Source organism: Platichthys flesus, chromosome 1 (genome assembly GCF_949316205.1).
Source record: "Platichthys flesus chromosome 1, fPlaFle2.1, whole genome shotgun sequence".
In the NCBI taxonomy this organism is placed as follows: Eukaryota; Metazoa; Chordata; class Actinopteri; order Pleuronectiformes; family Pleuronectidae; genus Platichthys; species Platichthys flesus.
Genome location: NC_084945.1, coordinates 7,448,351 through 7,473,942, shown reverse-complemented (window position 1 = coordinate 7,473,942; position 25,592 = coordinate 7,448,351). Strand labels below are relative to the sequence as shown.

The following is a 25,592-nucleotide window of genomic DNA, read 5'->3' as shown; positions in this document are numbered from 1 at the left end:
ATTCAGAGAGTATTCAGACCCCTTCAATTCTGTTACATTTTGATATGTTGCAGTCAATATCCCATAATGACAAAGCAAACAGAGAATTTCACAAATTCTTTGCAAATTAAATAAAAATAAATAACTTACTATTATATTTTCAGATCTTTTGTCATGGTACTTAAAATAATTTTTAGGTACATCCCATTCAAGACGTGTATTTTTTAAAGTCTCATAGTTCACACGATACCTATTATAACTAAAACCAAGCCATGAGGTCGAAGGAGCTGCCTTTGACCCCTTTGACATAACAAGATAATTATTCGTGGATCTTGAAGAAATAAATCAGGCATGTTAAGGGGACTGATATTTTACATTTGTAGTTTGGTGCTGATCCAAATTATTCAAGTTCTTTCTGCGTTACCGCCTGGTTTTTGCTCTGATTTGCATTGTCAGGTGTAAAAAGAACAGTCAAAATGTACATGCACTTTAAAGATGACCGAGACAGATGGGAGGCACCTGAGTTCAAATCTGACTGTGTCTAAATACAATATAGATTTATGAGGGAAAAATATGTTTTTATATTGAAGGAGTTTCAAATATTTCACAAGTTAACTGTATACGACTCACACACAGAGAGAAAATACTGTGTATTCTATCAAACACGAACCAAACATACCACAAACAATCCAACTTCAGTGTGCACAAATGAATAAAATATGTCTAGTCGCCATATCAGTAGAAAAACTTGGGGTGACAATCATGCACTTCCACAAGGACAAAAACACACTGGCATTCAAAGAGATACATGTTAAAATTTAGTATCATCAGCACTGACTTATAAAGAGCCTGGCAGGTATCAGAGGAAACGATTTGGGTTCATTTGTATGCATAGATACAGATTTATTAATTATTATATTATTAAAAAACAAAACAGGGGCTGAATTGAAATGTGCAGAAATTATAGAAATGCTTCCTCTGATTACCACCGGACATATGACATATTCACCTATCAGACTGTTTATATAATATTCTCACACACAACACCAAGAACACTGAAATTATATCTTTGCCATTTTCAGTTTAAATAAAACGCATGTTAGTGAGTCCCGTAAAGCATGTTTAAATAATAAACACGTTCACAGTCCGGACACTTAAGAAGAAAAAACAAATATATAACTAGTGGTTTGCAATCAGCTGACTAGGTTAGGATCTCACAGTATTGTGTTAAAGCTACTGAGTTTACTGACTTTTTATTGAGTAAATACTTACAAGCATCTCACGACTTGTACGAGCTGATAATGAGAAGCTTTGCTGACTTTGTCCACTTGACACTTTAGTTATAGAAACGTCTCTCCAGGTGTTTACAGTTGTGTTGACACTTGTCTTTTTGTTCACTGCATCAGGCAGCTGGAACTTGGCAGGAAGTCCTGCACATACGTGATCGACGCCTTGGACAGATACGTCATGGTTCCAAAGCTGCCACTGGGGGCGCTATCGTAAAAAAAGTTGCAGATCCCAGTCGCCGGGTCCTTCTCGAGGAAATAATCACAGGCGCTGTGAGATTTCTGTGGATGTAGAGGAAGAAAAGGTCAACAAAAAACATACATTCAAACCTAATCCTAATTTGTACGTAAAGGCAGCATAAATGAGGCTCAAGCTTTCTGTTCATACTCTGCGATCATTTAATCTGGAGGTTAAATGGATTAAATGGAGCAGTACCACAGGAAATCGTGGGGGGGGGGCGTAGGGCTAGGCAATAAGACTTCAAATCATGGATAATTCAGACTTTTACACTCGATTGCAATTATTGAACGATTATTTTACAACGAAACTGTATGCATCTATGTGTTACAAGACTTTCTTAAGAGGTACATTTCCCTACCTCTGTGCTGCCCTCTAGTGGATGAATTGCCTAACAACATTACGGCTGCATAAATATGCTTTAAAACTGTATCTGATGCTGGCAGTAGAACCTGGTCATTGAGGAAGAGGTCATTGGCCAAATGCAGGATGCGGTCCACATAGATGATGCCACCGATGCTGTCAACATCCACGTCGGCGATCAAACCGAGAACCATCACAGTCTCCACCAGCAGCTGCCGGTACTCTGGCTGAGGGACATGGTTCAGGACAGACTCCACCTGCACCGCAAACTTGATCTCTCCTTCTGTCATCTATACAGAAAGCAGAATTAAACACATACACAACCACACACCTAGAAGATTGTAAATCCATCTATAACTGCATGTCTGCGAGATGCTACCTCTCTTGTGGTAGAAGACGGCAGCACATATCCATCTATTGACAGGCCGTGGCACTTCTGCAGGATCTTCCAGACCTTCTGGTAGAATCCCACTGGTACTCTGTTGATAGCTCCGTCCAGCCTGCGTCTCCTCAGCCACTGGCCTTGCCTCTCCTCCCAGTGTAGCTGTCCGTCAGATGGACCGGGACCCACAGGGGACAGGATTCCACTGGGGGTGGACGGGCTGCTGCAACGCTGTGGCGGGAGAGCAGAAAAGATGCTGTTACAACCTGTTCAATGGACCACATCAGCACAGTGGACCAACCTTATCTCCATGTATTTTAACTGTGTTCTTAACATAGTGTTTGCACCACGCAGGAAAATGTTCTCTCTTCAAACCAACGGAAATTTGACTCGAGTGACATCATTTGAGGGAATTTACAATTTTTTTTTTCATGGAGAGTCATACTCCCCAGGAGCTATGAATAGACTTTGATGTTTTAAAATAAAAGAGAGAGAACAATTAACATCCAACTGCTGATCTTATTCTGAATAAGACCTTATTTTGATTAGGATATTTACATGAGCTAATATAATATCCAATTTATATTCCTGTTTACATTCTAGAGAGCAACTGCTGATTATGACTGACATTAACATTGTGTCCTACTACTGGTTTAAATCGAACCCAGTACATTGGTAGCAGCAAAATACATGTAAATAAGTCAGTCATCTCCCTCTCTCACACACAAATGCAGATACAATTATTTTTTTAACACTTTCTATTATCAGGCAGATCATGCAGTCAGACATGCTTGACATTACAACACAGTGCAGCAGACACATTAGAAGACAAGACTGGTGTTATTCTGTGTGTTAGTGTTTACAAATTGTTTTTTATAAATTAAGCTGCTGAATTTAGTTGAATAATAGCGAAGGTTCTTGGTTCAAGTCCAGCTGTGAGCATTGCTTTAGAACTGCCCTTTGGGGAAGAATTAAGTTGTTTTGAACTGATCTGAATTAGGTAGCGATCAATAACTGTTTCCAACACTGAAGGAAAAGATATTTGTTTGACAAACTTGAATAATAACTATTTAGTTACATTCAAATGAATTAATATTTTTTTTTATTAAAGTTAACAATTGCGTTACTATAGCTTGTTAACTTGAACTGAACAAACTGATAAAAAAAAATGTTTAAGGTGGTAAACACCATTTTTTCTGTGGGTGTGTATTTATAAATATTGATGGAGTTTTGTGCCACTGACTCAAGCTACATCAGTACTTTGACAAAATTGATAACACTTGTTAGAAGATTATATTAATGGCTGATTTTTGTCTATTTAGACTGGTCTTAATAAAAAAGATAAAATACCACCAATGTTGTCCTCACATGCAGAATGTCTAAGTGACTTAATATAAATAAAAAACATAAATAAATTCTAACTACAGCGGCCCACCCAGTGCAGAACAAAGCCAGATCTTTTGAAGCAGATGAGGTGGAATGGTTTACCGTGGAGCGAGGAGAGGTGACATTGCTACTTAAGGAAAGACCCCCGCTGATGATCTACACATGGATGACAGATGACAGAGAGCAGTTTGAGATGGGACACATGGTTCTCACACTACAGTCATGATCACGCTGCAGCCGTACAGCAGCATAATGTTTCCATCTGTGAAGTGAAAATACCTTTACAAGATAGTAAAACAATAATGAGACAAACAAATGACAACTCAAAGGTGAATACTTTCACGAGCTCATGAAATTGAAAAAAACATTAGTTTAACACTCTTCTACAAAAATACAAATCAGAGAAGCGAAGCATGTTTTCCTACTGAAGTGGAAGACGTTCGAGCAATGAGGGCGCTGTGGCTCACAAAATGGCTTTATGAAAAGGATTTAGGCGGAAGGCGGTCGTCGAGGAAGACGTTACAAACAGTCCCATGCTAGAAATGATCAAATTCAACCCACACTGAGCGGCCGAGAGCCATCCAGCTGTAACCAAAAACACAACACTGTTATAGATAGATAGACCGACAGATAGATAGATAGATAGATAGATAGATAGATAGATAGATAGATAGATATATAGATAGATAGATAGATAGATAGATAGATAGATAGATAGATAGATAGATAGATAGATAGATGGATGGATGGATGGATGGATGGATGGATGGATGGATGGATGGATGGATGGATGGATGCATGCATGGATGGAAAGATAGATAGACAGACTTGTGTCTCCCACCTGTTTTATCTCACTCTTCAGTTTGTGTATTCCTGTGCGTTCAGTCTTGGTGGCACCAGTGTGGCCGAGTTCATGGATGGAGATGGCCGGACTCGTGGCTGTAGACTGGATGGGGCGCACTGATGAACAGACAAAAAAAAAAAGAGAAAAGAACACCATCATGTAGTACAGATGAATTCCCTACATACTGCCACTTCTAACTGTAATTTTGGGGGTGGAATCTGGCGTTGTGCCCAGTGACGGCACTTTTTAAAGTTTGAGAAAACAACCGGATCAAATAGACCAGTCTCACCTGATAAAAATATCGGTCGACTCTGGTGGGACTCGAACCCACAACCTTTGAATGCCTTTGGTATTCCCTAGAAGTCCAACGCGCTATCCATTGCGCCACAGAGCCTCACACATGGACACACACACACAGAGCCGACCATATTCCCAAATGCTTTGAAATGGCATACCACAGCTCCATATATATATACATGTATATATATATAGAGCTGAATGTGGGGGTCAGGTGACGGCAGTATCAGTCTGTCCAGTGCACTGGAGCCGACTTAAATATGTCTTTGTGGCTCATTAACACTTTTTCATGTTCTATTTTCTTCTCTTAAACTTCCGACTTAAATCTAATTTTTTAACCAATGCCCACTAATGCAACTGACCCAAAGAGAGACAGAGAAAAAGGTGAAACTCACCGCTCCTCTCCACCCCGAACTCTTTGCCACTGAGGATGTGATGCAGGAGACTCTTCATGCCGAACGGACTCAGACTCATCAGACTCTCCGATGCCTCCTCCCCTAGAAAAGAGTGATACGGTTTTTCATGTTTACTCTTTGTGTTCACGGTTGTTAGTAGTAGTACTAATAATAATTAACTTCATTTATATTGCAATTTTCTAGTCTAAGTTGCATAATGTGTGACCTCGATAAGGAAAAGTTCGACCTGTGGTGCATAAACAATCTTAGTTCTCCTACCAGAGCAGTGCAGGCTGCGGGCCAGCTCAGTGGCCATCACTTGCATGATGAGTCCAATCCTGAGCCGAAGCATGTCCCCGAACAGAGCAGGCTGGGAGCGCACGTACATGGCGAGATAAACCATGATTTCCTGTATGACAAACATGCACAGGTGTAAGATCAACGTCATATAAAATTACGTGTTGGTCCAAAAGGCTACAGACGTACCTGAGTGAGTACAGCTACACTGATGTCCTGACCACTGGCCTCATAGATGAGTGTGTTCAACTCCTCTGGAGGAAGTGGCCTGAGAGGAAAGAGCGAGGAGGAACAGTTAAGTTATTGTGTGTTAAATAACGTGAGCACTAAATAACTTCAGACACCTGTTACCAGGACTTACACTGCGATGACTCTTTCTCTGGGTTCAGGAGGAAGACCCACAGTCAGCTGCTTGTGATGGGAGATCAGATCCGTGCAGGCCTGAGGAACAGAGACACATCAAGGGGGAGTGAGATTAGGAACAGAGAACTCACGTTTGGCGTGTTTATCGCAGCAGCAGAACATATAGGTATGGCGTGTAGGCTCTGACTTCCTCTGTCCCTCAACTGTTTAGATAGATTTAATGTGGAGTTATGAGAACATATCTTTAACCTCCTTTAAACTCTTTGAGTCCAAGTGACAGGTCAAAACATGGATTCTTGAGGTATCATGTTAAAGAGGATAAAAACATGTTTTTGAGGCCACTATGACCTTCACCTTTGACCTTTGACCACCCAAATCTAATCAGTTTAGCCAAATGAGTATTTTTGCCAAAAATGCAATAATTCTCTTGATGTGTTTTTCAAAAAATGCGCTCACAGGGCAAAAGATTGTTTTCCGAGGTTGCCGTTATCTTGACCTTTGACCTACAACCACCAACTTCTTATCGTTCATCTTTGAGTCCAAGTGCACTAAGCTTGAAGTTTTGTGTTCACAACAACAGTACGGATGGAAGACCTGAAAACACGAGGCCTCTGGCCACAATGACTCGTCACTGACCTCTGCGAGGACCTCCACTCTCTTGCGTAGTATTCCAGAGATGTATCTGATGAGACCCCACTCTTTAGAGGCTCCAGCCTGAACATAGAGCTCTTCCAACAGAGAACGCACGCTCATCCCGCCCTGCCCCGGACCTGACAGCTCCACCAGCCAATCAGCCCCTCTGGTCATGAGAAGAAAAACCACATTGTTCAGGTGGGACATAAGCTTCCTTTAATCAGTGTGTGCACACTTCTCTCCATGTCCGTACTTCATCACATAGAGAATGTAGAGGATGTCCGCCTGGTCCTGCAGAGTGGGGCACTCCTTCAGCTGCCTCGCCAACGACGCAAAGTCTGTGTTGCCCTGAGCGTCTCGAGGCAGGTGCAGATCAGCGACGCTGTGGGGCTTGTGAGGGATGAGAGTGTGACACCTCAGCTCCAAAATGAAGTCACGACAGACACGGGTTTGCTCGATGAAGAATCTGCTGCACTCACCTTGTGCTGCTTTGCATGTGAGCCGTGCTGAGGATGAGGAACCACGAGGAGGTTCAGAGACCTGCGGTGTTTGCTCTTGAAAGGAGCCACAGGCAGGTACATGGTGGACTCTGAAGCACACACACGCCAAAAAACATTAAATTCTGTTGTACTCACATTGTGTAAGTCAGTATTATATCTATCTAAATAGAGCCTTTGAGATTTTGTGTTTGGATTTTGTATTGTACACATGGATTCATGGCTCCTAGGTGGTACAGTGGTACTTTTCTGCTCTGTTCTCCTTTAAATCCACCCCTGATCAAAATAAGGAGACTGGGATAAACCTGCAGACCTTCTGGTTAGAGGACAACTGCTCTACTCTTAATAAAATATTTATCTAATAAATCTGTGTGCAACCAGCTACTGAAGCAAATAATAAAGTGGCAAACTTGTGTTTTGTGAACTTTTGTCACTATTTCAAAAGGAAAATGTGTTTGTATCCCTTACTGATTAAAATACAGTGGCTTTGATATCAGAACCTCATCCCAGGTATGTGCACCAGCATCCAAGTTTTTATAGGATGACTCACTGGGTAAGTTTAGGCCCTGGACCTGGGCCATAAGAGACAGGATGTCTCTTGTTGTGTGTTCTGCACTGAAGACATGGTGCTGGCCCCTCTGGATGGGAGGGAGGTGGCTCTTGGTGTTGGTGCTGTGGAGGAGCTGCGTGAGGTACTGCTCAAACATGTCGTCTGAGCCCTCTGGAGTTAAATACAAACACACCACAATTATACACAGTTCAACTTCAATTAATCAAATACGACTGCAAGAAACACACACTTTCTTTAACACTACCTGAGGGCCCACATTTGGAATATTCTCCATATTCGTCTCCATAGTCCTCCTGGTCTTCATCTTCGAGTAAGCTGTCATCGTTCTCTTCATCCAGGAAGCTGAGGCGAGTGTGGAAGGAAGTGGTCTGGAAACTGGAGAGGTCAGACATCTGCACCCTGTCGTAACATCCACAAGAAAAAGACCACAACACACATGTAGAAGCACATTTTCTGTTTACAGTAATTGTGTGATGTTGTGTTACAGATGGAAACAGACCTCGCGCCGGAAAAATAACCATCCTGTAGTTTCCTGAGGGTTGCTAGGATACACGGATCAATCGCATCCCCATCTTCAACTGGACGTAAAGAGTAAAGAAGTTGTCAGTGTACAAAGATCAGTTGACAAAAATGGCCACATGGGAATACTAAGTGTCTATCTTCATGATCACAGCTTCATACCCAGGTACTGCACACTGCCATTTAAAATTAAACTCAAGAAGGTTTCACACATCAGCAATTCCATTAAATCTAAATCTATGTTTCAAATCTGTACAACAAAATCTAGAGTCTACGACTATTTATGGGTCTGTCTATGGGTGGATACACTACTGCTACTCAACCTGGCTGCCAACTTGTCCCAGTGGTCATTCAAAGTATTGCAACATAAAATCCCCTGTGACCTCTTTAGCATTTTGGCTGATATTCTCATTACCCAGCATAGTGCGGGTGATGGGGAAAGTGAGCGTGGGTCGTCCCGTCATCCTCCAGCAAGAGGAGAGATAGGCCAGCTCTGTTCGTAACATCTCCACAATCATCTGGTTGTCCAGTGCCAGGTAGAAATGATGCTGATCCAGAAACTGGACGGTGAGAACACAAAAGAAGAACAGAACAGGCGGAGAGAGAGAAACCAAAGTATCATAGGTTAGAATTCATCACCGACTCAATCTATATAGCTTCGTTGTTTTGATTTTGAACATATTATGCTAGTTTTACCTGGGGGGTGAATATATAGAAGCAATTTCGGATCTCGTAGAATTTGGATGTCCCCAGAACGCCGATGTGTCTGTAGGGCCTTCCACCCAAATCCAGTTTCTTGCAGTTTCCTGTGATAACGACACATGACGTCACTACGAACATAAACATATTGACTAAGAAAACGAGCGCTTTGTGCTTATTTACCCAGTTTGACGTAGACATGGCTCAGGATGCGAGCAGGCATGACCCTGATGGGCAGAACCTCTGACATCGTCTGGACCGTTATCCCGTGATCACTTAACAGCTCCTGGATCGCATCCGACTCGGCCAGAACGCAAACTGAAAGAAAGAAAAAGAAGAAAAGATCTTGAGGGAGATTCTTCCAATTTGGCACAAACGTTTGGATGTTTTGTGCCTTAATTTACAAGTTAAATATGACCACATTTCACACAATTCTCTAATAGGAAAGAAACAAGTTGAGTGGTAAGTAGACACTAAAGGTGGTAAATCTGAACTTCTGACACAACTATGCATCGATCACCAACCTTGCACGACAACATCTGGCTTGAAGTTTGTGGAGAATCTCCTGTTCAGGGGGTCTATCTCTCCGGGTGCTAAAAAACCCTTGGAGTAGAAACAGACAGAGAGATGGTTAATCATGACGGGGAAGGCGAAGGCAGAGGTAGCTTGCGATAGGAGATTTGGTGTGTAGTGCTTCAACTGTATACTGAGAACATCTTCTATCAACGCCCTTTTTCCTCATTTGTACAATTAAAAATCCAGTTTATCCCTGATTTGTGAGTCAAAGTAAAACAGGTGCTTGTGCAGATGTGAAGCGGTCCACTTAGAGTAACGTGTGAATACCTCAGCCAGAAGAGAACTCAAGATGTAGAGGGACTGTCCCCACATGTGCGGCAGCTGCCCCATGGCCACCCTGTCCACCGAGTGAGGATTGCTGCACTCCTCCTCCACCTGTCAGAGGGACAATGTGCTCATTCTTCTTTGAATGCTTGATTATACAGGTACAGTGGTGCAGATGTGACTGTAAGACTTTTAGCGTCCCCTGAATACGGAGCTTTACTGCTTTGAGATACAATAAGTTGGAGTTTGTTGTCTGTTGTTGTGTGAAATGATATAACACTGTTGTCAAATGTTGTTGGCCATTTAAGTATGGTGTAAACTGACCTCCAGCATCACTGAGAAAAACACAATGTAAAAACATGTTTCTGGTGCTGCACACAGGAGATGTGATACCTTGTCGCTTGGTACAGAATAAAGTTCAGGCACAAGTTTGATGCCGTTTTTCCCTCTGATCAGAATGCCCTCCAGGGCCTCCCGGTACTCCTGGACCTGTGAAATGTACAAGTCGAGTCCAGTAAGTTGTCTGCATACTTGTGTGCGCACACAGAAGAAACATTACGTGGACGGGTGCACTTCATTTTATCACCTGTACTTGGTCTCCGGTAAAGATTCCGTCCAGGATGAGGTACGTCCAGAAAACAGGCCATTCACATTCGATGTTCTCAAACAGTTTGAGCTCTGCAGGATCGTAGTGCAGCCGAGTGGGATCCTGAAACAACAGCAGGGAACATAAACCTTCCAGCTCAAATTATACTACACACAGTTGACTTAAAAAACCTTACACTCAGAACATCTCACCTCTTTAGGACAACGGTATCCATCCCTGATGAAGCGGCAGCAGCCGAACCGACCCTGACAATGACACCAAAGAACGTAAGATTTCAGACTGACATGTACTGTACGCAGTCTGTGATTTGTTAGTATAAAATTGCCTACTGACTGTACATACAAGGACATTTATATTGTAAAAATGCTGAGTTGTGTTCTGTTTCTATTGTTGTCCACCACATATGATTCGAGTTTATCCATCTGAGACTGTACCTGCAGTTTGCTTATGATTTCTGACTTGGTGATGGCCACCAGATCAGCGTCCTCCACGGCAAAAGCCGGGTAGGAAATGACCGACAGAAGACCGGCGTCGATCTCCTTGGAAGTGGAAGCTCTTGGCAGCATTGAGCAGAGGATGGACTGAGGGAAATCACACCGACAAGCTGAGCAGAATAAAAAGAAGATGAGCAGTCCATGATACTGAGAAGGCTTGAGGGAAATTCAGAGGTACCTGACAATGTTCCACTTCATCCGGCAAAACATGGATGACTGACTTCGGTCCTCCGTGAGCACCGAAGAGATCCAGCTCGTCTATGGCCTCCAGAGCAGCCTGCAACACCCCCATCCCCAACCACAGGCAGCAATAAGCATTTTACACAGCACTTTCTACTTGTGTTTATTAAACTGTGAATAATGAACACTGACAATGATAAATCAACTCTGCTGTACCTTAGCCATTCCTATGGAGCTGCCATTTAGCTCGGGAATGCCCTGATTGGTCTTGTCACCGCGCTCCCACATCCCATAATCCTGCAGGAGGAAAAAAAAGTAATGACTTAATTTCAATTTAAAAGAGGACTCCATTCGCTTAGCGTTGCACTACATTCACTGTCAGATACATGATGGAGAGTTTATATATATCGATGTAGCATATACCAGCGATGTCAACTTATATTTAATCTATGCATTCCTACTTCTTTGCGGCTGTCCTTAAACCAGGTGGTTAGCGGTTCAATCCCAGTCTGCCCTGCATGTCGAAGTATTGGGCAAGATACTGAACCCCAAATTGTCCCTTCTCATATAAATATACACCATTTACCATTTGATAAAACCATGGTTCATACATTACCCACAATTCAACTCTTGAATTGGTTGTTTCAGATGTTTCACTCTGATCATTTTCTCATCCACAAACTCTTGCTCTCTCGCAAACCCTCCCCCAAACCTGAATCTTACTCACCGCCACTTTGTAGGCAGCTTCTATGTAGAAGACCAAGTTTTGGATAAAGGCCACCTCATCCAGGTTTGAGATGATACGGAGACCTGCACAATAACGACACACACTCAGCAGCCAACTCATGTTCAGTGCCGCTTGCATTAAAATTGTGTTTTGGATATTCAGATAGTCCCTCTTGAGAGCCAGTAGTGTAGCCAGAAATGAATCTATCCCTACAGTATGTGTGACACCTTTATAAAAAAAGATTTAGCAAAACACACAGAGAAAGGGCAAAGCTTTGCATCACTGCCGTACCTGACGCTGTCATCTGAGCCAGCATCAGCAGGTAAATGGAGGTGGCATCCACCTGCAGATGCCCCCACTGGTCATCCCCCACCACCGTGGCACAGGTGGTGGTGTCGTATTTGGCGTGCAAGCAGTCGTTTGTGCTCTGGGTGTGTTTGAACTTTTCCACCTTGGCCACCTGAAAAGCAAATGAACGTATGAATGCAAATACCAACAGAGAACTCAGTGGTGCTAAATTTCCACTAAATAAATATAAATATCCCTACAGCAGACCACCTAAATCAGAAACATATTGATAATCATTAGTTTATTTTTCTGATCAACAACATAGTTTGACCTGCCAGTGCAAATAGAAACTGACTGTGTCCAGACACAAGGTTGAGCTGTTCACATGAATCACTCTTGTTTAAATACCAAAGTGCCCCAGATAACAAGCTGAGGTTTCTCAGAACATGAACACTGGATGAGTGGATCTCCCGCCACCACGTGACGTTTCTGTTAGCACACCCAAATGAATGTGCGGCGCCGTGACGTACCTGTCTCATCATGCACTGTAGCAGACCCTGCATCAGTTTCACCACACTCTGCAAGGCAACAACAGCATCTCATCAGCGAACAGCGAAATGTATAACAAATACTTCTGTTTTGTATTATTAAACCAAACTGAGTCAAATTTCATCATTTGTATTACTACGTTAACAAACAATGTATTCAATTTATAGATTTGCTATTAATCGATAAATCTATCAAATCTCTCCGTCACAACCACACCTGCTCCAGTTCGTAGGCTTTGGCCTTGTCTTCATCGCGGTCTGCATTCTTGCGGTAGGCCATGCCCAGCCCCCACACAGCCAGGACACTGTACACGTTGTCCCTCACCCAGGCATCCTTCTTCTGGGTACTGGCGGGGAGAAGACCCGTCACTGGGTTCTGAAACACAAGCACGCACATGCATGCTTAATTTACAGCCATGACAGGGTGAGCAACTGTCTTTCTACTGATCAGCTTCTGAAATTCAGATCAGAGAAGGTCGGACAATTAATGAAAATGTTCCTAGATATATTTGCCTCTCTGGTGGGTTCTCCTCACCACCTGAATAAACTCCACAGGGTTTAAAAAACACTTGTGGAAAACTACTTTACAGCCACTGCTCATCATTTTTAACAGATATATAATTTTGTCCATAAAACCATCATCACAAAAATTAAAAAATGCTAATTCAAGACTTCCCACAGCCAAAAGGGTCCACCTACAGTTCTTCATACAGATGCTTTCTAAGAAAAGCCGGCCCTGTTTCCTATCAGCCGTGGGAGCTGTGGGTCACAGGGTTGTTGACACTGATAAAGCTGCATAGTCCTCCAGTCCTCAGTCTATTACAGGGGCTGAACTTTGGACACGCCTTGTTTATTTCTATGCAGCTCAGTCTGGTTGAATCGGAACCTGAACTTATAGAGACCACAAAACATCAGGAAAAGATGGAGGATCACAAATATATGAAAATCAGTGGTGGAAAGAAAGCATTCTGAGCTGAAGGTCAAGTACTTGTACTTTAACTTGCATATCAGACAGACTGAGCGTTACATAGTCGTAATTCAGATACATATGTACTTTATTCTCAAACGAATGTGCTTAAGAATTGTTAAGTGTTGCTTTCACTTTTGGAACATCATTGTACTGTGAAGCAAATCCATGAATCTTATGCTGTTAAGATTTCCAATCCAGGATGTGTACCCATTGATATTTGTCCTCTGATAGCCGGTTAAACCGTATGAGAGGCCAAGGAGAATAATTATTTGCATACAGTTTCATTATTTCCACAAAGAGACAGAAAACAAAAACAGAACACTTAAGCGGAAATAAGTAATTGATTAATTTGATGCAGTGCCCACAACATCTAACAAGTGGACATCTGCTAGTTTCAAAGAATTTTATTATAGAATCTCAACATCTGTGGATATAAAACTGCTGACTGGACAACAATCTGTCCAGGAAATAATGATAGCAATAATGATGATATAAAAAAAAAAAATAGAAAAAAATCAGCAATCTTTTGATTTGTAAGGATGATAATGGATCGGAGAAGTCATGTTTGTAAGTTGCAGCCTTGCAGTTGCTCTATGACCTAAAACAGTTGTGGTCTTAACGCTAAATTCTGAGTCTCTGTGTATAACGACCACGGGTTGCACAACTGGAGTTGGATGGAGCAGCTGTGGGCGTTGTATTTTAGTGGAGCAAATTTCTAACAAATTAGAGATGAATCAAATGATGTAGAGCGAAATAACATGGGTTTGGTTAGCGGTGCAGCATGTGTGTGTTTGTGTGTTGACATTTGAGGATTAAGACTTGGTTTTAAGGTAAGAATTGGGCTTAGGTTAGGGTAAGGCATTTCGTTTGGATGGTAAGGATTAAGGTGAGGGGCTATAGGTGTGTATATGTGTGTCTGTGTGTGTGTGTCTCTGCCTGGACTACACTCACCTGGTGGCACAGGATGGTTTCCTGCACCAGCCTGGCATACCCATCCAGCCTCACTCCTGAGTTACTGCGGCTCCTCATGCTCGCTGATCACTGCAAACCGACACACCCACACGCACGCACACACACACAGAAAGCCACGCATAAACACACACGCTGGTGAGCACGTCTCTGCAGCACTACACTCCTGTCAGCGTGTGAACACACTCCTTGACCCACCGTGCAGTGATCGTAGCTCCCGGTGCTGCAGCGCAGATCTGACCGGAGCTCTGCTAACGCCTGCTAGCCCAGTAGCATCCAGCTGTTTGTGAGATAAGCTCGCACAAGCACACACACATGAACACAAACACAAACACACACACAGATGATTCCGGTCACAGTGTTCGATTCCTGGAGAGGACAGGACGTGACGTGTCACAGCAACAGACCGTCTGTGTCAAACTGTTCATCCATACTGAGAAAAACAATACACTTTGTTCCTGTTGTTTGATTTGGTGGCGACAGGGGGCGCTAAAGGACCTCTACATTTCAACTTAAGGGGTTTTAAACTGTGGTTATAGATGTTCAATGCACATGTATTAGTATTATTATATAATACAATAGCTTATGTGTAATCATTTGTACTGTATATATTATCATGCTGTCTATATTCTGTTTACACTGTAAATATTAGCTCTATTCCATTTATATTTTTATGCTTCTCATATTCCCTTGTATTTATATGTATTGCATGTTTGTTATTACGTTACTGTCCACTCCACTGCTGTATCACAGCAAATCCCCCCTTTGTGGGACGAGTGAAGGATTATCTTTTATTGTCTTATCTAATCCCATGTTATGTTATGATATGCTATCTTATCTTTTATATTCTCTTATAACAACACTCATTTTGCTTGCATTAGTTGTAAATATATAGCGTAATAATAAAGTACTATAAGTAAGTTAATAACCAAATAACATAAATCAGTTTGTGATGAAAAGGCTGTTCTTGAATTTCTACATTTATTTATTTAGTAGTTATTACATGTCATTATTTCTACATTTATTGCACTGTTTATTTCAGTAGTTTTATGTATTTATTTATTTTGGTATTTCTACAGTTCTACATTTATTTATGTATTCATTAATGTCTACGTTCATTTACTCATATGTATATAATTATTTATTTTATTATTTACTATTATACATTTCAACACTTATTCATTAATGTGTTTTTCACTGCACCACTGTAGAGCAGTAAATGTATCAGGCTGTAATAACTCTACATTTAGATTCTATGAGTTTTTGAATTCTGTCAGTGATTTGATTCCACTGCATTATTTGATAGATAGATAGATAGATGGATACTTTATTAATCCCGAGGGAAATTCAGAAAAATGACAATTTCATCTAACAGTTACTTTGCAGATAAGGAATAAATCATGCAAGATATAATAAACAAGTAAAATAAGTAAATACACGAGCTATATCTCACAAGCAAACCAGAAAAAATAGTCACCACTTGACCCAGTCTGTGTATTGAAGTAATGCACATGTTAGTATATTTGGGTTTATATATTTATTTGCGCCAGAGTATTTCTACATATTTGTACACTTCTTCCATCTGTCCTTGTTTTTTCTTAGATTGTTACCGAAGAAAAGTGAAAAGACCAAACTCAACATCCACTCGAAGCCATGTCTGCTGGGAACAACCCAGAGAATAACGGAATCGTTCAGCCAATCAAATCCCACCGAGGTGTCGACCCCATCCAATCACAGCGCCTCACCAGCAGCAGCCACCATCCGCTAGCTTCTTTTAGCATCTTTAGCTAACCCCCCGGAGCCAGAGACCCTCCTGTCCGCTCTCTGTCGGTTATGTGTGTCGCTTGATTCCTCCCGAGGTTGACGGTGCGAGCGACTGACGCGAAGCTGCGGTGTGAAGGTAAAGACTCGTGTTCACGTGTCGTATCTGCAGAACGTCGCGGGAGGGAGGGGGGAGCGCAAACCACACAGAACGCGTTGTTGACGTTAGCATGGTCAGCTAACGGAGGCTAGTGAAACTTTGCGGAAAAGCCTCCTGCGCGTAAAATGAAGCAAAATGTGAAATAAACACGTTAGCACGTTTAGCTCGTGTTGTCATCGGGATAATATATAAGTACACGTGTTGGGCTTTTCCCCCCATCGTCCATTATCTGCACTGAAACTTTATGTACATTGAAATAAATGTAACATGTTTGTTAATAACTCAGCACAAACGGACCTGTTTCCTTCATCTTCTCCTTGTTTGTAATGTCAAAACAAAATGTTAAGCTAGTGGGAGGCTGTTTTTGAACGTTTTGCTCATTCAACACATAATGGAACAAAATAGATGGAGATGTGAACATGATCATTCTTATATTTTAGTTTATAATGAATTTGTATCCCTCTCAACCAAATACATTGTCTACCGAGCATCACTCCTGACCCATTTCTGGGTAGTCCACTTAACCAGATAGGTGCACTTACAATTCTGATACAGGAAATAAGGAAAAAGGAAATAAAAGACCTGTGTATGAAGATTAAAATGAAAAAAAGGTGCGGAGAGTTCTGTCACTGTCAATACTGCAATTGAATTTTCCAAAAGTAGCTCAATTCTCTGTCTATCAGGTCTTCATGTCAAATACCCTGAATGTAGCTCATGTGATCTAATCTGTCTCATTTCAAGTCAACCATGAATTGATAATGAGCTGGACTTCCTCCCTCCCTCCTTCCTTCCTTCAGATGCAGTTCATGCTGCTGTTCAGCAGGCAGGGAAAGCTGCGCCTACAGAAATGGTACGTGCCTCTGTCCGACAAGGAGAGGAAGAAGATCTCCAGGGACCTGGTGCAGACCATACTGGCCAGGAAACCCAAGATGTGCAGCTTCTTGGAGTGGAGGGACCTCAAGATTGTGTACAAGAGGTAAAGGAATGAGACACGGTGAAGCGTTGGGTCGTGGGACTTACAGTTCCTGGCTTTGCTTGTCTCAGGTCTACAGTCAATACAGTAATATAGTATAAAACTTGACTATGAGATGTAGTTGGAAACACTGGTAAAAAAAAGTAGCAAGTAGATTTTGAGTTTGCTAAACCTTCAAATATTTAGGGTTATAAAAATTCTTGTTTGGTATTTCAGAAATTTCTGTATTAATGTTTGGTTTGTAACTTCAGTGTCTGTGGTGATTCACTGAGAGTTTTGACAGGCACTGAGCTTGCTGGCATTTAGCTTTCACCTTCTGGTGTGTTATGAAATTCTAATTCTAATTTTATTCTAATTTTTTAACATGCTGATTTAAAATATTTATTCATCACCAAATACTTAGTTCCTTTGAAGACCAGCTGAATTCTCGGTCTTGCATTCAACATTTGCAGAGCTGACTGAACAGTGATTTTCAGATTAACACCAATGTTAATCTGTTGCTTTCTTACTGTTGCAGATATGCAAGCCTGTACTTCTGCTGTGCTGTCGAGGATCAGGACAACGAGCTGATCACGTTGGAAATCATCCACAGATACGTGGAGCTGCTGGACAAATACTTTGGCAGTGTGAGTGTCACACATGTGATACGCCTATTGGTGATGTGGGGAGGGGGAAACAAACAGACCTGATCATCTGCCCTGTTTTGACCTAAAAGGTGTGTGAGCTGGATATCATCTTCAACTTTGAGAAGGCCTACTTCATCCTGGATGAGTTCCTGCTGGGTGGAGAGGCCCAGGAGACGTCAAAGAAGAACGTGCTGAAGGCCATTGAGCAGGCCGACCTGCTGCAGGAGGTACGCACGGTTCTTCATCAACAGATATAGTGTCAGGTCAACAGCACTTGGGGAAGAGTGGCAACTAATGATTATTTTTTCCTTTCTGCTAACCTTTCAATTATTTTCTCGATTTATTGATTTAAGACTTTGGTTGGTAAAATGTCAAACATTCCTCTTTTCCACCACAATAAGCGGCGATAAGGTTTTTAAAGCAGCCATTTTCATTTTTTACATCAAAAACTTGCTGTGCTCTCGTGTCACGTTTCCATCACTGCTAGACCTGTGTCTAGAGTAATTAGACTAGGGAGTGATTGCTCATTATATCCAATGAAAAGCCAGATGTTATAGGGTATTGACCAGTGGAAAAGGGGAAATAGTTGGGAAAAAATGCAATAACAAGTTTCAGTGCAAGTGTTTTTAACAACTTGTTCTGCTCAGCCAACCGCCCAAGCTACAAAGATATTAATTTTACTGCCATTTCATCAACTCATCAATTATGAGACTTAGATTTAATAATAAATAATAAATTTCATTTCTGACTTGGTTTAAATGAAGAATCAATTTCTCTCAGGCTCAGTCACGTCAAACCAGATGTTGTTTTTCTGTTTCACCTCGTGACCATGAGTACATGCCATCACCTGTTTATTTTAAGCCCCCAGTGCTTGATTAATGCCCCCATGTTGTGCCAGTGCACCAAAGCAAGTGCTGTCCTGAGGGTTTGCATTGCTGCCGGGCTGAAGTCATTTTCAGACGACAGAATCGGTGCACAGTGATTTATTCTTAGCAAAGCATGCAGCACTGTTGTGATACCAGCAGCACTGATCAGGCCTGTAAAATGTCCAACTCATAGGAAAGGTCTCCTGTTATTTTTAGGCATTTAGTGACCTGCAGTGACTAATAATTATAGTGTGCAGGGGCCCTATGTTCTACAGACCGTGTGACTGATGTACAAGCTAACAACAAGGGACGTTTTCTTTTTTTCCTGCAGGAGGCCGAGGCGCCACGGAGCGTTTTGGAGGAGATTGGGCTGACATAAACCACCCCTCTGCTGCCTCGCCGTTCTTTCCTCCAATTCAGATCTGGCAACATCCATGACTCCCCCACCTTCTCCTGGTCACTGTGTCAGCGTTGTATGTATATTTTCACCATCTCTGTACTGTACTCTCTTGTAATGTCCTTTCAATGTGGTGCCAACTGTGCTTTTGATGTCTCCTTATGTACAAGCTCCCTCGCTGTATCCCGCTGTGCTATTATCGTACGTCACTCTCGTAACTTCTTCAAAACACCACAGAGAACAATGTAGCAACATTAAATCTCCATCATCATATTAGGATCATCCATCATCACCGATTGAAGGGTTGGTTGTGCTATTTGGCTTCAGGAACTTTTTAGGTGCTGTTGAAGCCGCAGTCGGTTTGAGTCACAGAGAAAAGCATTGATTTCTTAACCTTTCCAACCAAGTGGATGAAGAAGACTTTGCTATCAAATAATAAATGTTAAATCTGCTTGTTGTACAAATTGAGTAAGGGGATATGTCATTTTGGGCTGTTGTCTGGGACCCTGTTCAGACTTGGGTGTTACCATCTGCCCTGAGTGATCTGATCACACGTGCTCAGCGCTAACTACTGTTCTGATCGACCCAAATGTGTCCTCAATGCATCCTGAGATCCAAGCAATCAGACCACATTCGGAATTTGTTTGCTTAGAGCTGTACACTCGTGATCGGGTGAATGGTAATATCAAGTCTGAACAGAGCCTAGAAGTAACTTCTGAATAACAGCAGTGTTGTGAAATGACCTCCTGGGTAGTTTTTTTTTTTAATGATCATCAGGAATGCATTTTTTGTAAGATCTGTTGCTCAGCTCTGTGGCTCAAATATAACAATTAAACTTCAACTTGGGCTTGTGCTAATGTGGGAAACACTGAAACTGTTACAATCACTTCTAAATTCAGCCCAGCAGAGAAATCAAATTGAAGTACCTACAATCAGTATCAGGTTTGTAAAAGTTTGTTAGGTGACTCCTCTCCAGAAACTAACAATTTCATATTTCTTTTTAAGAAATGCACGTTTACTTTTAAAAACCAGCTGTCTGTGTGTAGTTAGTGTAAAACTGTATTTTCATGCTTGAATTTTTCTGACAAAGGCATTTGTTTCAGATTGAAGTTTGTCACAGTCTCTGAAGTTAAATCTTAGGTTGGTCTCTCCCTTAGTCTTAGGTCAGGATAGTATAGTGACCAAAATAAAGGAAAATGCTATTTTATGTATTATGATAGTTTGGCTCACTCTTAAAGACTTATTAACATGACCAAAGAACACTGTGTTTTACCTTCTCAATGGTGTCTAACATGACAGAAAAGGGATTTAGGATGGGAGGATGTTTGGGTTATTTGGTAACAATATATATATAAATACACACCAGTATTATGTTATTATTACAGTCCTTTTAAAGACAGGCGTATCCTCCTATTTTAATGGATCAGGAAGGTGGAAAGATGAACTGCACATATCAGGGTACATCAAAAATATTCATCACTGACGGCTTGTTCAAGTCAACATGTTCGAAACAGACTCTCATCCCAAACTGTTATTGCAGTCCAGTGTACTTTTTAATCTGCACTCTTAAAACCACAAAGTGTTTCTGTTCAGCAAATATTAAAGAAGTTCCTCTTTGATTTGTGCAAAAGAAATCTATTACTTTTCTATCAAACACTGCCGACACACTTGCCAACATTTCTTTCTTATGTTTGAAAGTTATTATCAATAAATGTATTCAGAAAAAAAACAATGTGTTGGTGTTTTCTTGTGATGTGTTTACTCAAACTATCACCATGTAGTTCCACAGGTCCAGTTCAATACACTATTAACTTACTGGGTCACCACTCACATTTATTCCTTCCTACACACACACAGAGTCCAGATTCAAATCAAGAAGCCGTTCATGTCACTGTTTCCAGCAGATCCACTGGTACGTCTGTGTTAGACTCTTCACTTTTCACCTCAGGACTACGCTCTTCAGTGTCGATGCTCACATCTACATCACAGTTTTTCAAAATTGGCTCTGTCTCATTGGTCCGTTCACAGGGAGCCGTAGCAGAATTGTTCTCCATCTCTTCCTCAGACTCTTTCTCAGAGTTTCCTGAGGATGTGGTTCCTTCAGGCAAATGGTTTTTCTTCTTGTGCTTCTTCTTGCTCTTTTTCTTGCTCTTCTTTGAGCGTTTGTGTCGAGAGTGTGTGTCTGTATCATCATTAGATCTTTTCCTATGTTTACCCGGTTTCTTGGGGCTTCTTTCTCTACTAAGCTTGATTCTTTCCCTCTCTGTGCTTGTGCTTCTTGACCTTTCTTTAGGTTCTCTCTTGTATTCATCGCCATCTTGTCTGTCTCCTTCTTCACTTTTATTCCTGGGCTTGTGTTCCAAGTCCTTGTCCCTACTTCTGTTTCTCAGCCTGTCTTGCTCTCTGTCTCTACTTCTACTCCTCGCTTTGTCTCTACTTCTACTTCTCAAATACCTATCTGACCTCCTTTCACTGTGTCTGGATCTGGACCAATTGTCGTCTTTGTCCTGGTGGGAGTCCCTCCTCTCTCGACTCCTGCTCCTTCTCCTGCTGTCCTCTCTCCTGCTGTCCTCTCTCCTGCTGTCCTCTCTCCTGCTGTCCTCTCTCCTGCTGTCCTCTCGCCTGCTGTCCTCTCGCCTGCTGTGGGACCTCTCTGATCCCAATGGGCTTCTGCTGGAGCGGCGCTGCCACCACGATCGGTCTCCTTGTCGTTCTGAACGCCAACTGTCTCTGCGACTCCCCCTGACACTGCGGTCTGGTGACAAGTGCAGGTCTCTGTCGGCCTCCCAGAATTCATTGCCAGGGTTTCGAAACACATGCAGGAAGTTGCAGTGCTTCCCTTTGGGGCACCTCTGTCTGTCAAACAATCCTGAGACACGGATAACCAACATGAGCAGGAGAATTAATAGGCTGAGCTGAATCTTGTTATGTCACCAAGTCAAACTGTACTTTTAAACAAAATCTCATGTCCTTCTGAATAAATTACTCACCACATATAGCATTCTTCCACCGAGTAACAGGACACAACTCGCAATGAAGCTGTCGGCCTGCGTACCACCTCCCATTGAACTTCATGAAAGCTTCTGTACACTGCTCCTCACTAAACAGACGAGAGGACAAGAGTTACAAAAATCGAGCAATGTACAGTTTATATATTTTGAAAAAGTCACCGAGTGATGTTGTGAAAACTTACGTATCAAACTGAATGTAAACGTTTCCTCTCAGGTGGGGTTCATGATTACAGCTGACCTATAAAAAAGAAAATAGAAACAAATGTTTTTTTTTAATGCAGTGGTAATGGATCCATTCTCCATATCAGCCTCATCATAGTCCAGTTATCGGTATTGGGAATGGAAAATAGTATTGGAAAAATATCAGAGCTTAGTTCGTCAGTTGTTTGCAAAGTTTTAGCAAATAAAATATTTTAGTGTTAATATAAGATGTAAAATAAGTCAATACAACCCCTTCAACAACAGGTATTAAGTCTTTGGATAGGGACTAAATTTAGCAACAGTTACCATTTAAAATATCATCAAAATATGTAATAGCAATGTCTTAATTTTACAGAGTCAAATAGCCTATATTTAAACTTTCAGACTTTGTATCAGTTTCAGCTTTATTCAGATTTTGAATCTAATTCTGTTGAGAACAAACATGCATCGCTTTATCTGCCTGTGCTGTTCTCTCTTTACCTTGAACTGAACCACTCTGCCGATACTCTTGAACTCCGGCAGAACATCATGGTAGAACTCAGTGAAGGTTTCCTGCAGGTCCTCCTCGCTGTGCTCCAAACAGGCATCGATGTCGTAATCATCACGGTGTGACTCCTCCATGCCAAACGTTTTAAACATACTGCGGATCATCAGAGTTGGGCTGGAAGAGGGATAACTGTGCTTCCGAGAACATCTGGACGCATAGAAGGAGCAGATAGGAAAATATATAGAGAGGGGGGTGTAAGTCTCTGTACATACATACAACATCACTCAAATAGCAGATCTAATGATTCAATAGAGCACGAACCTGGTTCCGAATCGACATGCTCCGGTCTTAAGGAAGAACGGACAGTTGGCTACATCGAGCTCTGTTCCAAAGTTCTCTGATTTCTCTGTCACTGGAGCTTCAGGATTCATCCACGGTCCCCCGTTCTCGAGCTGGAGGTGACAACATCAACAGAAAATTGTATCTATACTTGACTTAAAGTGAGAATGAGATGTTGATTGTAATGAGATTTCACGTAGCACTTAAAAATATAAAAATGGATCTTTATAACCTTTCCCCCTATGTAAATATATAGTTAGTTGTCTAATCAATCGCATTTGTGTTTTTGTACCTGATTTTCAGCTTCATCCAACATTTTCTGAACAGCCTCCTACAAATGGTGTAAAGACACGGCTGGTGAAAATGTGTAGAGGTCAACAATCTGCAGAATATCTGTTTCAGTGGGTTAAGACCACATTCACAAGGACTCATAGGCATAAAAATTGAAATGGCATTTGAAAGGGGGGTGTCTGGATCGTTGTCACACAAAGTAAAAGATACATCCTTGCTGTGAGAGCTGAAGGTGCTGTATGTTAAGGAGTGCGATGGCTGCTCGTGCCACTCGGTCAAGGAAAAAAAAATGAAACACTTCACAAAGGAAACACTCATCTGGTGAGACTGTATGAATATTATATTCTTCACTTTTAGATGGAAAGGGTTAATATTCTTGATTATGTAGAAGAGGATATTTTTCTTTTAGTTTTTTATCCTCCCGGGGCTCGTGTCACCTCTTTGTCTCGTTTCTGCTGCCGTTTCTGCTCAGTTGCATCTTGTTCTCTTTTCTGCTCGGCATCCCATTCCTCCTTTATCATCCGCTGTGAATAAAAAAACACATAAAGACATTGATTATGAAGCTTTGGCTACATATAAATACTCAGCTAATTGTAAGTTCTTTCCATGGTATTTGTTGACTACTGGAAAAAAAATACAATATATGTCCAGAATTATTCTTAAATCTTTAGTAGAGCTCTATTAAACCCAACTAAATCTATCTGTGTCCTGACCAGAAATATCCCATATTAATAATGAACTCCTGTATCAGTTACTTCCTACAGCACATCATCATCAGTGTGAATTGCAGATGTTATCCATGATGCAAGCTAACATGATTACCTCGTCCTCCTCTTTTCTTCTCCTCGCAGCTTCCTCTTTCTCAGCCCTAAGCCTGAATTCCTCCTGAGCCCGTTTTTCTCTTTGCAGCCATGCCTCGTGTAGTCGCAGCCTGAGGAAACAACGAGTCATACACAATAAAGATAATATATATTAAAGCCTGCACAACCAGGGTGCCTGGGCTGTTTATCACTGGATGTGTAGCTGCAGGACAGCAGAGTGACATTAGTACTGACGCACCTTTCCTCCTCAGCAACAACATTATCGTCATCGTCTTCATCATGGAGTTCTTCTTCTTCTTCCTCAGGAATACAGCTGTCTCCATTTTTTAAACCTAAAACAGCATTGTTCATAATCTGTCAAATGATGCAGCTATAACCTTAAATAATACCAGCTGATGACAAAATGTACATACCACCTTCTCTGGCCTGGGCGAGAGCCTGGCGTTTCCGCTTCCTTCTGTCTTTCCTCTGAGCAGATTTGCGTTGCTTTTGACTAGAGTGGGGGGGGCAGCAAACTGTTTAACACACAGCCAGGTCCAATAGGCTTTTGTCTGCTAGTACGAGTCATATGTCTTGAAAAATAAGAATCAGCTACAGGGTATTGTGCAGCAAAATGACTGGGAAGACCCCAAATAACCATCGTCACATGTACTGGGTCGAGATTTTATAGACTATAACAATTAATCAATACACAAAACGGGAGCTGATTGTTTGTGTGACGATCGACTATTCGGTTAATCGATCTTTAGGTGTTCACGTCGCTATATGATCCGAAAACCACTCAAATGTTGGATGCACTTCTCTACTCTCACAGAAACCTACGCTAAACATTGACAGTAGCTAACATTTGACGTTAAGCTTTAACAACACAATGTTGGTAGCTACGGTGACATTGTTACTAAAACACTATTAAGACATTAATGAATAAGATCGAAAGACAGACACGGACCTGAACACAGGAGCAGAGAGCACTGGAGGAGTTGAGGCTGCCATCACTGCTAACAGCGGCTAACCAGTTAGCACGACAACGTGTTTTAGTCGCTTGTCTCTTCTCATTGGGGTTTAGTTAAAAAAATCGCTGGAGCAAATATTCACTGAGCGACTTGAGTTGTATCAGAATCAGATTCGGTTTGTTAATGTGTCGTTAGTAGTTCCAGTTGGTTGTAGTGAACTTCTGTTGACTGTGCAAGCTATGTTGTTTAGCTCATGAGTGACACCGGAAGAGGCGGAGTCCATATCAAGTACTTCCGGTTCAACTCCACCCTCCATGAGTTTTGTCTCCTGTCC

General features: G+C 41.7%; 3 protein-coding genes and 1 non-coding gene across 7 annotated transcripts; 1 reads left to right on the top strand and 3 right to left on the bottom strand.

The window, feature by feature from the left end:
• Positions 1 to 612: 612 nt before the first annotated feature.
• phka2 (phosphorylase kinase, alpha 2 (liver)) lies at positions 613 to 14,847 on the bottom strand. 3 transcript variants are annotated; one of them, XM_062411941.1, is made up of 32 exons: positions 14,571 to 14,847; positions 14,355 to 14,444; positions 12,651 to 12,809; positions 12,416 to 12,463; positions 11,889 to 12,057; positions 11,598 to 11,680; positions 11,087 to 11,167; positions 10,869 to 10,967; positions 10,631 to 10,777; positions 10,388 to 10,441; positions 10,176 to 10,298; positions 9,983 to 10,078; positions 9,593 to 9,700; positions 9,274 to 9,352; positions 8,933 to 9,067; positions 8,747 to 8,856; positions 8,466 to 8,610; positions 8,031 to 8,109; positions 7,776 to 7,930; positions 7,511 to 7,681; positions 6,943 to 7,052; positions 6,717 to 6,853; positions 6,467 to 6,629; positions 5,829 to 5,908; positions 5,657 to 5,735; positions 5,450 to 5,579; positions 5,171 to 5,272; positions 4,476 to 4,594; positions 4,196 to 4,219; positions 2,246 to 2,479; positions 1,956 to 2,156; positions 613 to 1,547 (listed from the first exon to the last, which is right to left on the bottom strand). In XM_062411941.1, exons 2-32 carry the CDS (start codon positions 14,430 to 14,432, stop codon positions 1,374 to 1,376), a joined length of 3,672 nt encoding a protein of 1,223 aa, XP_062267925.1. In that variant the 5' UTR covers positions 14,433 to 14,444; positions 14,571 to 14,847; the 3' UTR covers positions 613 to 1,373. The 3 variants fall into 3 exon arrangements, with proteins under 3 accessions (XP_062267925.1, XP_062267767.1, XP_062267844.1); XM_062411783.1 differs by lacking the exon at positions 4,196 to 4,219 and adding an exon at positions 3,737 to 3,790 and having other exon boundaries at positions 14,571 to 14,846; XM_062411860.1 differs by lacking the exon at positions 4,196 to 4,219 and adding an exon at positions 3,737 to 3,790 and having other exon boundaries at positions 14,355 to 14,846.
• trnar-ucu (transfer RNA arginine (anticodon UCU)) lies at positions 4,785 to 4,872 on the bottom strand. Its single transcript is given in 2 exon segments — positions 4,785 to 4,820; positions 4,836 to 4,872. It is a non-coding gene; the product is annotated as a tRNA-Arg (tRNA).
• A 706-nt stretch (positions 14,848 to 15,553) lies between the features above and the next one.
• On the top strand, positions 15,554 to 20,001 carry ap1s2 (adaptor related protein complex 1 subunit sigma 2). The gene is made up of 5 exons (XM_062412147.1): positions 15,554 to 16,272; positions 17,091 to 17,269; positions 17,784 to 17,892; positions 17,982 to 18,119; positions 19,090 to 20,001. The coding sequence occupies exons 2-5, from the start codon at positions 17,091 to 17,093 to the stop codon at positions 19,135 to 19,137; spliced, it is 474 nt and encodes a 157-aa protein (XP_062268131.1). The 5' UTR covers positions 15,554 to 16,272; the 3' UTR covers positions 19,138 to 20,001.
• Positions 20,002 to 20,870: 869 nt separating this feature from the next.
• On the bottom strand, positions 20,871 to 25,520 carry zrsr2 (zinc finger (CCCH type), RNA-binding motif and serine/arginine rich 2). 2 transcript variants are annotated; one of them, XM_062412032.1, is made up of 11 exons: positions 25,255 to 25,520; positions 24,719 to 24,798; positions 24,544 to 24,637; positions 24,307 to 24,415; positions 23,922 to 24,008; positions 23,486 to 23,524; positions 23,176 to 23,306; positions 22,848 to 23,061; positions 22,349 to 22,404; positions 22,146 to 22,255; positions 20,871 to 22,024 (listed from the first exon to the last, which is right to left on the bottom strand). In XM_062412032.1, exons 1-11 carry the CDS (start codon positions 25,296 to 25,298, stop codon positions 21,039 to 21,041), a joined length of 1,950 nt encoding a protein of 649 aa, XP_062268016.1. In that variant the 5' UTR covers positions 25,299 to 25,520; the 3' UTR covers positions 20,871 to 21,038. The 2 variants fall into 2 exon arrangements, with proteins under 2 accessions (XP_062268016.1, XP_062268085.1); XM_062412101.1 differs by having other exon boundaries at positions 24,722 to 24,798.
• Positions 25,521 to 25,592: the final 72 nt, after the last annotated feature.